The sequence below is a fragment of the Ptychodera flava genome (genome assembly GCF_041260155.1).
Source record: "Ptychodera flava strain L36383 chromosome 3 unlocalized genomic scaffold, AS_Pfla_20210202 Scaffold_26__1_contigs__length_13983176_pilon, whole genome shotgun sequence".
NCBI classification, from domain to species: Eukaryota; Metazoa; Hemichordata; class Enteropneusta; family Ptychoderidae; genus Ptychodera; species Ptychodera flava.
The window spans coordinates 7,721,845-7,734,918 of NW_027248280.1; the positions used below are offsets into that span (position 1 = coordinate 7,721,845).

Genomic DNA, 13,074 nt, shown 5'->3' on the forward strand with positions numbered 1-13,074 from the left:
GAAATGGTCTTTAATACTGTACAAGAATGCATAAAATTACTCAAAAATGTCTTCAAAATTTAAAAATTTCTTGCCCACACACAGGGTCGGGGACCCCGTCCCTGAAACCCTCTCCCCCTTTGTGTATGTTGAAATAGCCTTTCATACACTTGTATAAGAATGCATGAAATTGCTCAGAAATGTCTTCAAATTTAAAAATAATCCTTAACACTCTCATGCTGAAATGGTCTTTCCATACAGTACAATAATGCATGAAATTACTCCAAAATGCCTTCAAATTTTAAAAATTTCTTGCACACAGGAAACCCTCCCCCTGTGTGTGTGTTGGAATAGCCTTTTATACACTGTATAAGAATGCATGAAATTGCTCAGAACTGTCCCCCCCCCCCCCCCCAGGGATTCTGGTTGCACACAGAAGCTAACCGCCTACTTTTCTGAATTTTCCGCCTACTTCAAAAATTTTTGAGAACCCTGATGTGTGTTGCACAACGATGAAATTGGAACACACCTGTGTCTTCATGAAAGCTCTCTTCATTCATGGTGTGTGTGTGTGTTGAAGTAGAATATTAGTTGAGGTCATCTAGCCCTCACTGTGCTGCAGCCTATTTCAGAAAGTTAAGAAATTCTTTGGGTTAACGTAAAAATTTCCAGAAATTCTTTACTTCAGCTATTTGTCAGTGTTTGCAGTTTGTGAATATTTAGAGGAGAACAGGAGAAAAACTGCTTGTTTTTCCAATTTTGATTATTTCACAACAGATGTTACATCACCTTGGCACAAGCCCTTGGAATGAGTATGGGTGGTGCCCCAGCTGGACCAGCCGGTACTGGCAAGACAGAGACTACCAAAGACATGGGCAAGGCTTTAGGGAAATATGTGGTTGTCTTCAATTGCTCTGATCAGATGGATTTCCGTGGTCTTGGACGTATCTACAAAGGTAGGTGTACAACATTGATGGAAACACATATTTAACAAACTGGCGCTTTCTTTAATATTAGTCATTAAAAGTGTTTTCTGTTGGTTCATACAGTAAATCTTTCTTTGAGTTTATTGTTATGTGTTATAATACCTTGTCTGGATAAACATCAAAAGTTTGAGTTCTAATACTAAGTCTATTATCTGAAGGAGAAAAATTTGAAACTATTCTATTGATAAATTCACATAGAATTTTTCACTTTTATGTTATTTATTGTAATGCCAACTCTCTGTGGATCAGAACACATTTGAATATCTGATATTGCAAATAAAAAATGCCAGTGATTATTTGAATAATCCATTATATGACTGTCTTTTTTTCATAGGTCTTGCCCAATCCGGTAGCTGGGGCTGTTTTGATGAATTCAACCGTATTGAACTGCCTGTACTGTCAGTGGCTGCCCAGCAGATTGCCATTGTACTGACTGCTAAGAAAGAGAGAAAAACTGAGTTCATCTTCACTGATGGTGATGTTGTTGATCTCAATCCTGAGTTTGGTCTCTTCATCACAATGGTAGGTGGTTCCACTGATGTTTGAAATATTAACAGTATCATAAAAATTGTCACTTTCATGACTTCATTCCATCGTAATTCTGCATTACTTCTGCATGAATGTGTATGTTGTGGCAATTAAGATTCAACCACTTGTCTTTGCTCTTTACAAAAACAGCATAAAACGGAAAACTTTGGTAATAATCTTGATTTGTAACTGCAGTATGTGGTTTGTTTTGCTCTGTTGTAAGGGGTAATGAAGTTGAATATTGTTAACAGTTAAAAAAAGCATTTTTGCCTTTTCTTGTCGACAACAGAAAGTGAATGGTCTGTAAACAAAAGTCAAAAAGTCAAAAACAAAACAGCCAGTAATATCCTGTACATGACATTTGTAATATATATGGCTACTTTTAAAATATTCAAAAATATCTGCATAGCTATCACAATATATAGTCCACGAACTACTTTGAAGGTAGTGGTTTGTGGTAAAATTTATCAGGGTTCCCAAGTCATGTTACTGTGGTTTCTCAGTCTTGTCACTGGGGTTCCCAAGGTATATCAATGCAATCATATCAGAGGACATCAGAAATGGTACTAGAGTTCCCAAACTCACTAGCGATATGTATGTTCCTAAACCTTAGCAGATGCGTGGCTAAGGGATAGGTGTATAGGTCGGCTACAAACCCTCAGACTGGTAAAATGTTACATTGAAATCATGTGGTATTGTTTGTCTGAACAAAATGACTGCAGCGGAAACAGTAAATGATATAGTAATGATTCCAATGTCTAAATTATCAATGGAAAACTGTGCAGAATATGGTTCAGTAACAGTACTAGTTGTGTTTTTCACCATTCCTTGTTCATAGAATCCTGGCTATGCTGGGCGTCAGGAATTGCCAGAAAACTTAAAGATTCAGTTCCGTACTGTTGCTATGATGGTGCCAGACAGACAGATCATTATGAGAGTCAAGCTGGCTAGTTGTGGTTTCCAAGACAACGTCATCCTAGCTCAGAAATTCTACACCCTGTACAAACTTTGTGAGGAACAGTTGACCAAACAGGTAGGGATGTACAGTACATGAATGTGGAACATGACATGAATATATAGTTTGCATTCAAAGTTTTGACACCAGAACAATTTACTTCATGACTTTCCTCATCGCATGCAACTCAGAGTCAATTTAGAAATTCTGGAAATATCTTTACATGTAAGTCCTATACCTGTTAATGCAACATGTAACTTTTGTCAGTGAAAGATATTCTCTTTAGTCAGTAATCCCTTACGAAAAATGTTCTATAGAATTCAAAAGAGTTCTATGGAATCTTGTTTTTCCGTAGAGTTCTATAGAAAATTGGGGCCAAAAGTCTATAAACTTATATGAAACTTCTATTGATAGCTATAGAATATCTATAATCTATAGAACTCTGTAGAGGTCTATAGAGTCTTTCGTAAGGGATGAACAAGTTTACTCAGAGTATATACTGCTTCTGGTTTTGAAATACGATATCATAGTTGTCAATAAAATATATCTTTATACAGTGATATCACTCATTGTAGCTAACATGGTACAGAAACTCTTTCAACCTAGAAATTCTGTTAATTTCCTTGCACGTACATGTACATGTATTTGGTCACTGATGGAAGTGACTTTTAGGAATCTATTTTATTAACCCAGCAATTTGTACTTCTTTTCAGGTGCATTATGATTTTGGTCTGAGGAATATTCTCTCTGTGCTCCGTACTCTTGGAGCACAAAAACGTGCCAGACCTGAAGACACTGAAAGTACAATTGTGATGAGAGTATTACGTGATATGAACCTGTCCAAATTGGTAAGTTAGCTCCAGTAATTCAAGTACATGTAAGAGATGTGTTTCTCACACTTGATGATTGTCTTGAATCAGTCAGTGACAGGAACTGGTCATGTTGGCTTTGGAGCAATTGGAACTGAAAAATGATGGAAATATTTCACTTGAAGAGAGCTAGTCCTCATTTAACTTCTGGTGAGGCACATATGGTTTATTTGACTGGAGGTGTCGCCATTAGTGGAATGGTAGTCCAGAATATATTTTGGCATGTGCCTTATAAAACTGTCAAGCAAAGCTATCCATCATGGAGTATCGTGTCGTGTTTCTTCTTGGTAGGTCTTATGACGACGATTCAATTGCTAAATTCTCCCACTTCAAAATGTCTTAATTTGTTTACACAGAACTGTCCATTTGGTATTTGCTGCTTCAACAGTCAATAATACATTTGTGACTTATATTGTAGGTGGATGAAGATGAACCTCTGTTCCTCAGCTTGATCAGTGATTTGTTCCCAGGTATCACCCTTGATAGTGCTACCTATGATGAACTACAAACTGCAATCTCATACCAAGTGGAACAGGCAGGACTTGTCAACCACCCGGCATGGAATCTAAAACTTGTTCAGGTTGGCAGAATCATTATGTCTAAAGTGACTTAATGTGCTAGTGTGTGTGTGTGTGTGTGTGTGCGTGTGTAATGTGAGCATTGACTTTGGTTTGGAGATTAGATTTATCTATTTATTGATTGACTGATTTTATATTAGGACAATAAATAAGTTTTGGAATTACGGTGTTTTGCACTTCTTTCATTCAAGATAGGGCTTTGGAATCTTCATCACATCTTCAAAGGAATTTAAAATTACATAATGTTCAAGGAGCAATAGATAATTAAAAATGTGAATGACAAACGAGAGTCGTGCTGTAACAGCAGGGGTAACCGCTATTTTGATCATGGTTACGCTATGGAAACAGTGTTTATGAAAAAATACTCAGCTCCCATTCAGATTTTGTGTTTGATTGTTTATTATTCAACCTATTTCAGCAACAACTTTGCTTTGGATAATTTCGAGTGATAATTTCATTATCTGATTTATTAAATAGGTTGAATAACAAACAATCAAACGCAAAATCCGAATGGGAACTGAGTATTTTTCATAAATGCTCTTTCCATTGCGTATGCATTTTGACAGTATTTGTTAAGGAGAGGGAGATAGTATTATGTCAAGCCCAGCAACTTTTCTTTACTGGCACATGTTTTGATTGTTTATGTCTCCATGCCAATATAATGACTTTTCACATCATTTAGCTGTATGAAACCCAGCGTGTACGTCACGGTATGATGACACTGGGACCCAGTGGTGCTGGCAAGACTTGCTGCATACACGTGCTGATGAAAGCCATGGGTGACTGTGGAGATCCTCACAAAGAAATGAGAATGAACCCTAAGGCTATCAGTGCACCACAGATGTTTGGTAGGCTAGATGTGGCCACCAATGATTGGACTGATGGCATCTTCTCTACATTGTGGAGGAAGACACTCAAAGCAAAGAAAGGTGAGCTGCCTATATACTTTTTCAGTATATCGTTGAGACTAGAAAAAAATGATTTTTTTATTCACTATTGTTGATTTTCTTGTTTTGTTAACATTATGTGGTTATACTTTTGTAATGTTTGAGTACCTCTCCTACAGCTATTTGACTTTGGATGACTTCTGACCTCAACTAATCAGTACAGAGCACATAAAAGGAAAGTCTACACCATATAACTACACACCAGATGTTGAGTATTTTACTATGTTGAAACAATGTACAAAGTAGAAATGTATATGCATGTAACTTTGTTTCAAATTGGTATCTTTACCTCAAAACAAATATTTGTCAGTCCTTTGATAAAGACAAGTAAACATAATAAATTTCTATCAGGTGAACACACATGGCTGGTACTTGATGGCCCAGTGGATGCAATTTGGATTGAGAACTTGAACAGTGTTCTTGACGACAACAAGACTCTGACCCTGGCCAATGGTGATCGTATCCCCATGGCACCGAACTGTAAGATTGTCTTTGAAGTACACAACATTGACAATGCCTCTCCCGCTACTGTGTCTCGTAATGGTATGGTCTTTATGAGCTCATCAGTGCTGGACTGGAGACCCATACTAGGGGTGAGATAGTCATTCAGATCTTGTAACTGCCATTTATGCTCATGTTGGTCTCAGCTCATTTGATAAATACAGCTAAGTGGTAGTTGCTTGTCCGGCGTATCATATGTTGAAAAGAGTGAATTAATGAGACAAACAGTGTAGATGATGCTTGTCATGAATTCAGGGGCTTTTGATTATATTTTTGACTTTTTTATTTTTGATGTAGACCATAATTTCAACTTCTACATTGTACTCCCTACAGCATTTTGTATTCAGATTGTTAACTGAGCCTGTACATGTGTTGACTGCATTTGTTATTGTTGACAAGTGAATTCTGGTCTGGACTAGAATTAACCCTTAAAACGCCATGCCCGTATATATCCGTACACGCCCAACTCACGCTCAGCGCCATGCACGGATATATCCGTACACGGCCTGAGGTTCGCTCAGGCAAAGTTTGGAACTTGATTTCCCGCGTTTAACAGGTCACCTGACAAATAAATCCATTCCTTACCCTTTGAACCCACTTCAGGTCCATATAAGGACTAAAATAATGACATCATCAGTTGTAGCTACGGCAATTTCCAGTAATTTGAGCGACCTTTCGAGGAAATCGGGTCGACTATTTTTACCGTGAATATCTAATCAGATCTGGTCGCTGACTTCGCCGAAGTGAGAGACATTCTGAACGCTTTTTCCTGCTGTACATCCTAAAGACGATCGTTTTGTGACAAGTTATTGGCCATTTCTTTATAGAAATGACATATTTTCGTATTTTTTGAGGATAATCTCTGAGAAAATGAAGACTTTTTTTGATCGGCCGAACGTGATTTTGAAGTTGAACAGCGGCTTGAATGGCGTCACCACGGAGCATCGCATTGACCAGCCTCTCTGAAAGCTCAAGTTTGAGTATGTCAGTTCAGTTTTCTGGGCCGAAAACACTAATGATGAAGAAATTTGAAAGGATTTTCACGAAATCTTAATTTAATATGTGACTTTGGAGCGATCAGGTCTGTTTATGTCAAGTAAACTTTGGTATCGCGGCATTCTTCACCGTGTATCGAGACGGCCAAGATGGCCGCCGATCACGGGTTTGTGTGTACAAAACGTACAACACGGCACGTTCCGAACTGTTGATCTCGCGTCATATTCCTACGTCTATAACATATTCTTTTGTCGAAATATACCCGATATGTAATTATTTATATCATATCTATTGGTTTCTGTTCATTTACTGGCGAATTATGTTGCGTGCTCGTCAAAATACGTGATCAAACTTTCATATGTGTTCACATTGACTGTCATGATTTACGGAGACGTCGCGATCAAACGTCAGGGCCAGTACGGTTATCGAAAGCGTTCAGAGGCGAATGTCGTTCTTATTGTACCTCAAACTTATTTTATTTAGTTCTTGAATCAAATTTATTTTTTCAGAAGTTCAGGTAGTGCGTTTTTGTGGTGAAATTTTTCGTCGTTTGCCAATCACAGGGTAGCTAATAAAGTAGCTGAATACAGGCTCTGATTTGAATTGCCTTGTAAGATGGCAGCTTGTTCATGATATCAATCAAATTAGTTGTTTGTGTTTACTTGCAATGCCAAAATCTTTCAAACATATCCTCTCTAACTTTAATGGCAACATTCATTCCAAAACAACAACAATTGAATTATATCTGATAGCAATCAGAATCCAAATAAAAAAAATAAAAACAAAGATTTTTCCTGGTTACATGGTTTCACCGTTCGATGCAGAAAGAAATACACAAACAAACAAACAAACAAACAAATAAATAAATAAACGACAAATGAATATAAGATGTTTACGAAATTCAATCATGTTGCTGATTAAAATTGTGTCTTGAGCTATATTTCACTTGTGTTATATGCTTTTGTGTAGCTGTGTTGAAGGGTATGTGGTATTTGTATTATTGACAAATATCAACAAGTGTTTGTTTGTTTATTATTTACATTTGATAAGTTTCGCTGCTGAAAATTTTCACCAAAATATGTGTCTTTTCATGACATTTAAAATGTGTAAAAGTTTGCAGGTTTTTGGACTATAAGATCTGTTTTTAGAGTCTTTTATTCATTTTCAATACATTTTGAACCAAAAATGTGCATTTTAAGCCCATTTTCCCACCCCCCATTTGCTAAACCAAACATGGAAAGACTTCTCGAAGCTTCTCCATTTCCTGATCTTTGAAATTCATAGTGGTTTGGCTGGGCTTCCAATCACAGGAAACACACTGTACCTGTCTAAAAGAAGTGTAACATGTCAAGTTTATTGGTTCAAAAAGTTCTTGGCATGGGAGGCTATATTGCATGAAAGTCTATGGCGTCTTAAGGGTTAAGATGTGAACACAACAGTGCATTATTAATATATAGATGGCATTAGATGCTATATGTTGACCAGCTGAATAGTTGATGTTTCAACATGATTTTGGTAGTAGAACAAGTACTTGCAGTTTACCAAATAAAAAGAGAAGCACTTTGTATCACTGGAACACTCTCCATTATCTATGATAGATTATGAAAATATTGCAGCGATTCTAGAAGCTGTATTCTCAGAGAGGATTTGCTATCTACACTTGATGGGTTTAGTGCTAAACCTTATCTTTTAGTATAAAATTCCACTTTTCTTGGCTTCAAACTCTGTTTGAGAATGTTCCCTATAGCATCTCATCGCATATGGTGAAGATAAAGTGTAGATAATGTTACCATTGCAGGGTTGGCTTCTGAGTCGTGCAGCCCAGGAAGGCGATATCCTGCAGAGCTTATATGATAAAGTCTTTGAAGACTTGTACAACTTTATCATCGTATCACTCAGTGCCAAAATGGTGCTTCTACAATGTAACTACATCAGACAGGTAAACAGAAAAAGACTGTCCAATAATTTGCCTGCAACAAGGATCTTGTGGCAGATCCATGGAATTGTAAACATGCTCACGTGTGAAATGCTATGTAAGCTGTGACTGAATCAGAAGTACTGAGTGTACAGCACAGCACTAAAGACACATCAAAATCAGTGTAAGGTTGTTGAGCCCATACATACTGGGAAATTGATTGAAAGAGATAAAAGACTTGTCCTCCAGAGGGCGCTGCACTATATGGGTCAGGTTTAGTGAATGTTAATCCTGGAAATTGCACTTGGCATACTTATTGCATGAAGCTGATTTTGCATCCGTACTTTGTACACAGTCTCTTGACTTGCTGGAAGGGTTAATCCCTAGAAAGGAAGAATCTGGAACCTTACCAGCCAGTCATCTTGAAAAGTTGTTCATCTTTGCACTGATGTGGAGTCTGGGTGCAGTGCTAGAGTTGGATGACAGGGCCAAAATGGAGGAGTTCTTGATGGAACATGAGAGCTGTCTAGATCTGCCAAAGATACCTGCAGACAGTGGTTTCACCATATTTGAATTTGTTGTGACTGCAAACGGTACGTATATTCTTATATGTAGAAATAAGAAGGACACTATGGAAAATGCGTAAATTGTAGACTCATACAGTCTGGGAGAACATGTATACAGTAGTTTCCTACTAATATTCTCTAGAAACTCACTGACCATTTTATCGTTATTTTCAGAATTTTGATGCATAATTTCAGGAAGCAAACATTTTCTCTGTTCAAGCTTGATGTTGTCACTATACTTGCTAGTGGTTTAATTGCAGATTTATAAATTTATTGCATGCGGATTTGTAAATTTATAAATGTGGGTATTTTGCACCACAGGTGAATGGGAGCATTGGTCCAACAGAGTGCAGGAGTACATCTACCCACCCGATTCTGTTCCTGAATATTCCAGTATTTTGGTGCCGAATGTGGACAATGTCAGAACCAACTTCCTCATTGACACTATCGCAATGCAGAGCAAAGTATGTGCACTGTTTTCCCATTTTCCCCTCACCTACTCCAGTAATTATTGTTGGACATTGGAATATCCAGATTGTCCATAATACATTACATCTTACTGACAGATGGTGGGATATAGATCGGGACTGTATTCTGGAGATGTGAAAAGACATTGAAAACATAGATCTCTATAAAGCATAATGCCAATATTCCCCCATTGTTTCCAGTCAACTGCTCCAGCATAGCATGTAAAATTGAAGAATTTGAGCATCCACTGAATTCAGCACACTATCTGTGGTGAAATAACCAGGGATATGTGCTCAGTTTCAGAGGCACAGCTGTGATTGAGAGTTGATTAAGTTAATTTGCTATCAAGTTTCCAGTATTCACTAACATATCATACTCAGTGGATGCAATCAGGAGAAAAAAGACAGCTCTGGGTATTTATTTAGTTAGATGTACACATTTTTTAATTAATATAGGTATGTTCTTAATTATCTGTCTCATCATATTATCAAACCACATTGTACTAAATATTCTCCACAAACTCCTGGATCATTTCATCATGAATCTGATATATATCCTCTCATATTTCAACTATGTATCCTGTCCTATTTTTTGATTATTATTGAACAAAATTCTGCTAGTAGTCTTCATGAACACTTTATGTTTAGTTGTACAGTGAGGCTATCACTGCCAATGTACCGGTACAAGATGTACCGATATAGAGGGGAGAAATGATAAAGTGTGTAATTAATATATTCATGTACTTTCAAGGCTGTGTTGCTGATTGGAGAACAAGGTACGGCCAAGACTGTCATGATTAAAGGCTATATGCTGAAATATGATCCCGATGTCCACATGAGTAAGAGTTTCAACTTCTCTTCTGCAAGTACCCCAATGATGTTCCAGGTAAGAATAGCAAATTTCTATACAAAATCTACATGACTATTAGAGCAAACAGGGAACATGTACCTTGATTGCAGATAGCATGATGGTGATAGGTGTGGCTTTTAGAATGTGCCTCAGGGACAGATATCCAGACTCTCAAAGTTGTACAATTCTTTTCTCATCTACCATTTTTTGGGGCACTCCTGTTAAAGTTGTTGTTTCACTGTCTCAGTTACGCAAAAATCGAACGTTTTACTTATCCCATAAAGTTAATATAGGGATGTTAGACCCATGAAAGAAAAACAAATGTTAAAACACCATACTGTCCATTGATGGTAATTAGAAGACTTCCACTTTTCAGAAACAAGAATGATGCAGTTTAGTTGTGTGTCAGGTTGTAATAATCTCATTTATGTAAATTCATGCTGTATATCATTTAAAGAAAAAGTTTATATCATGATTTCTTTTGTCTTTTATCAGCGTACAATAGAAAGTTATGTAGACAAGCGAATGGGCAGTACCTATGGTCCTCCTGCTGGCAGGAAGATGTCTGTCTTTATTGATGATGTCAACATGCCTATTATCAATGAATGGGGTGATCAGGTAAAATACATGTATATACTCTGAATTGTTTGATGTAGTCATCTTGAAAGAGGGTGGAGGGGCCATTTTACCTGGTGGCTTTATTCCATTGTGTATTCTAGCATATATAAATTTCTTGCAATTCCCTTCATCAAAAGTTCCAACTGTCAAGTTCGGTTTTCCTTGCCTAATGTTGAAATTCCCATCGGAAGTTAGAGATCACTTTACAATAGAAACTGAAATGCAATGAAGAAACCAAAAGGAATGGTAAAAGGACAAAGTTGAAACTGACATAAGTGCCTTTGAACCTAACATTGTTTGGTAGTATTGTATATAAATTTATAACATACTTTTTCCAGACATACAAATAGTTGTAATGCAATAAAACACGATACAATACAATACAGTACAATACAATCATGATACAATGTCATACAATAAAATACCATACAATACAATTCAAGAGAATATAATACAATGCAATACAATACAAGACAGTACAACTCAATACAAGACAATGCAATAGAGCACAGCACAGCATATAGGACAACACAGTTCAGATCAGTGCAGTACTGTACTGTACAGTGCAGTGTAGTACAGTACAGTACAGTACAGTTCAGTACAATACATAAGACGCATCAATAATAGCAGAAGTGTTATCATTTTGCCACAGGTAACCAATGAAATAGTGAGACAGATGATGGAGATGAATGGTATGTACAGTGTGGACAAGCCAGGTGACTTCACCAACATTGTAGACATTCAGTTCCTGGCTGCCATGATACACCCTGGAGGAGGTAGAAATGATATACCAGAGAGACTGAAGAGACAGTTTAATGTCTTCAACTGTACCCTTCCTTCCAATGCTTCCATTGACAAAATATTTGGTAGGTCTTGGACATTTTCACATAGTAGTGTGATGTTTTCAGATGAATGCCTGTAACTTCATTCTGCACTTTATGTTATGAAGAAATCCTCTTTGAAACTTCAAGTATATCTTGATTTGACAAGTTTCAGCAAATGCTACATGACCAATTGTAGGGTCAGTCCAGTCCACCTACCAGGCACGAGTCATTTTACATGTAACTTCTCTGCCATTGACACAAACAATCATTTAAATTATTCTTTCTAAAAAACACTACAGAGACCGTAGAAAACTGTATATTTCTATGTAGATTGCTATTAAGTAGTAGCATCTGTATGTATGACTTCAAAAATGGAACAGTTCACTTTGGAGTGTCTTTGCCATTGTCAGTGTGACATGGCTCACTACAGTACCGGTACATCTGATATGTGATAATTTTACAGAGAGAACATTGAAGACAATGTATCTCATGAAAACAACTGTAGCTTTTGAATGCATTGTACCACTTGTTTTGATTTGTTTAATTAATTTCAGTGTTCAATATGGCTTCTTTTCACAGGCATTATTGGGTGTGGCTACTTCTGCCCTGAACGGTTTTCACCTGAAGTGGTAGAGTATGTCAAAACACTGGTACCAGCAACCAGGCGACTATGGCAGGCAACCAAGGTAAATATTCAACAACTCTTCAAGTGTATAGGTCTGAACGATACTTCTTGTCTTAGCTTGTTACAGCCACTGGATCAGAAAACAATCTACCAGAACAAAGGAAATTCAATATGGGTGAAGATAGATTATTACTGTTGAATACTGTTGAAGTGCATGACAGTGAAACTTTCTCTTACTCTGAGAGCTACAAGTGGTAAATTGGAAAAGTAGAAATTTGGTAGATTGGAAAAGTAGAAATTTTAGAGTTGTAACATCTGTCCTTGATGTGCATTCTACCTTTAAGTGAAAATGTCTCAACCACCTGTAGACTAGAATTTGCCAAGTAAGAGTTATACATGTAATGGGGAAAATTTCTTTGCAAATAACAACTACTAATTGCTTGCTTCAATCTGTACTTCAATCTTTAATCTGTAAGGTGAAAATGTTACCAACACCTGCCAAGTTTCACTACATCTTCAACTTGAGAGATTTGTCACGTATTTGGCAAGGTATGCTGACCATCAAAGGAGAAGAATGCGATAACAAGAAGACGCTTCTGTTGCTGTGGAAACATGAATGTACCAGAGTCATTGCTGACAGGTAAGCGTGACTCTGCACTCTCTGTCAGTGTATACCTGCACTATTAAAACACTTCAATTACATTGATTCCCGGTGGGTGTACTGCTGAGAATAAATTTTCAGAAAGTAGTCAAAAGCAGCTGGCAAAGTCGCATGAAATTAAATTTCCTTTTTTGCACTCATTCACACTCACAGCAGTTTTATGAGGACTTTGATATACTTTTACAATATCAGTGTGCATGGCAATATAC

At 37.1% G+C, this 13,074-nt stretch overlaps 1 protein-coding gene and 1 long non-coding RNA gene across 3 annotated transcripts in view; one reads left to right on the forward strand and one right to left on the reverse strand.

The window, feature by feature from the left end:
• The window catches only part of LOC139125918 (dynein axonemal heavy chain 8-like), an 86,948-nt gene that overhangs the window by 34,950 nt on the left and 38,924 nt on the right, over positions 1 to 13,074 (forward strand). The window contains exons 39-53 of the mRNA XM_070692002.1: positions 757 to 935; positions 1,300 to 1,487; positions 2,332 to 2,526; positions 3,162 to 3,296; positions 3,736 to 3,897; positions 4,578 to 4,824; positions 5,194 to 5,435; positions 8,138 to 8,278; positions 8,610 to 8,847; positions 9,142 to 9,284; positions 10,039 to 10,173; positions 10,633 to 10,755; positions 11,408 to 11,621; positions 12,159 to 12,265; positions 12,681 to 12,844. Of these exons, the coding sequence (XP_070548103.1) occupies positions 757 to 935; positions 1,300 to 1,487; positions 2,332 to 2,526; positions 3,162 to 3,296; positions 3,736 to 3,897; positions 4,578 to 4,824; positions 5,194 to 5,435; positions 8,138 to 8,278; positions 8,610 to 8,847; positions 9,142 to 9,284; positions 10,039 to 10,173; positions 10,633 to 10,755; positions 11,408 to 11,621; positions 12,159 to 12,265; positions 12,681 to 12,844 (2,613 nt within the window). The remainder of the gene's footprint in view (positions 1 to 756; positions 936 to 1,299; positions 1,488 to 2,331; positions 2,527 to 3,161; positions 3,297 to 3,735; positions 3,898 to 4,577; positions 4,825 to 5,193; positions 5,436 to 8,137; positions 8,279 to 8,609; positions 8,848 to 9,141; positions 9,285 to 10,038; positions 10,174 to 10,632; positions 10,756 to 11,407; positions 11,622 to 12,158; positions 12,266 to 12,680; positions 12,845 to 13,074) is intronic.
• The window catches only part of LOC139125920 (uncharacterized), a 76,074-nt gene that overhangs the window by 22,530 nt on the left and 40,470 nt on the right, over positions 1 to 13,074 (reverse strand). For both annotated transcript variants that reach the window (XR_011550405.1, XR_011550404.1), the window contains exon 3: positions 10,827 to 10,970. This is a non-coding gene — a long non-coding RNA (uncharacterized lncRNA). The remainder of the gene's footprint in view (positions 1 to 10,826; positions 10,971 to 13,074) is intronic.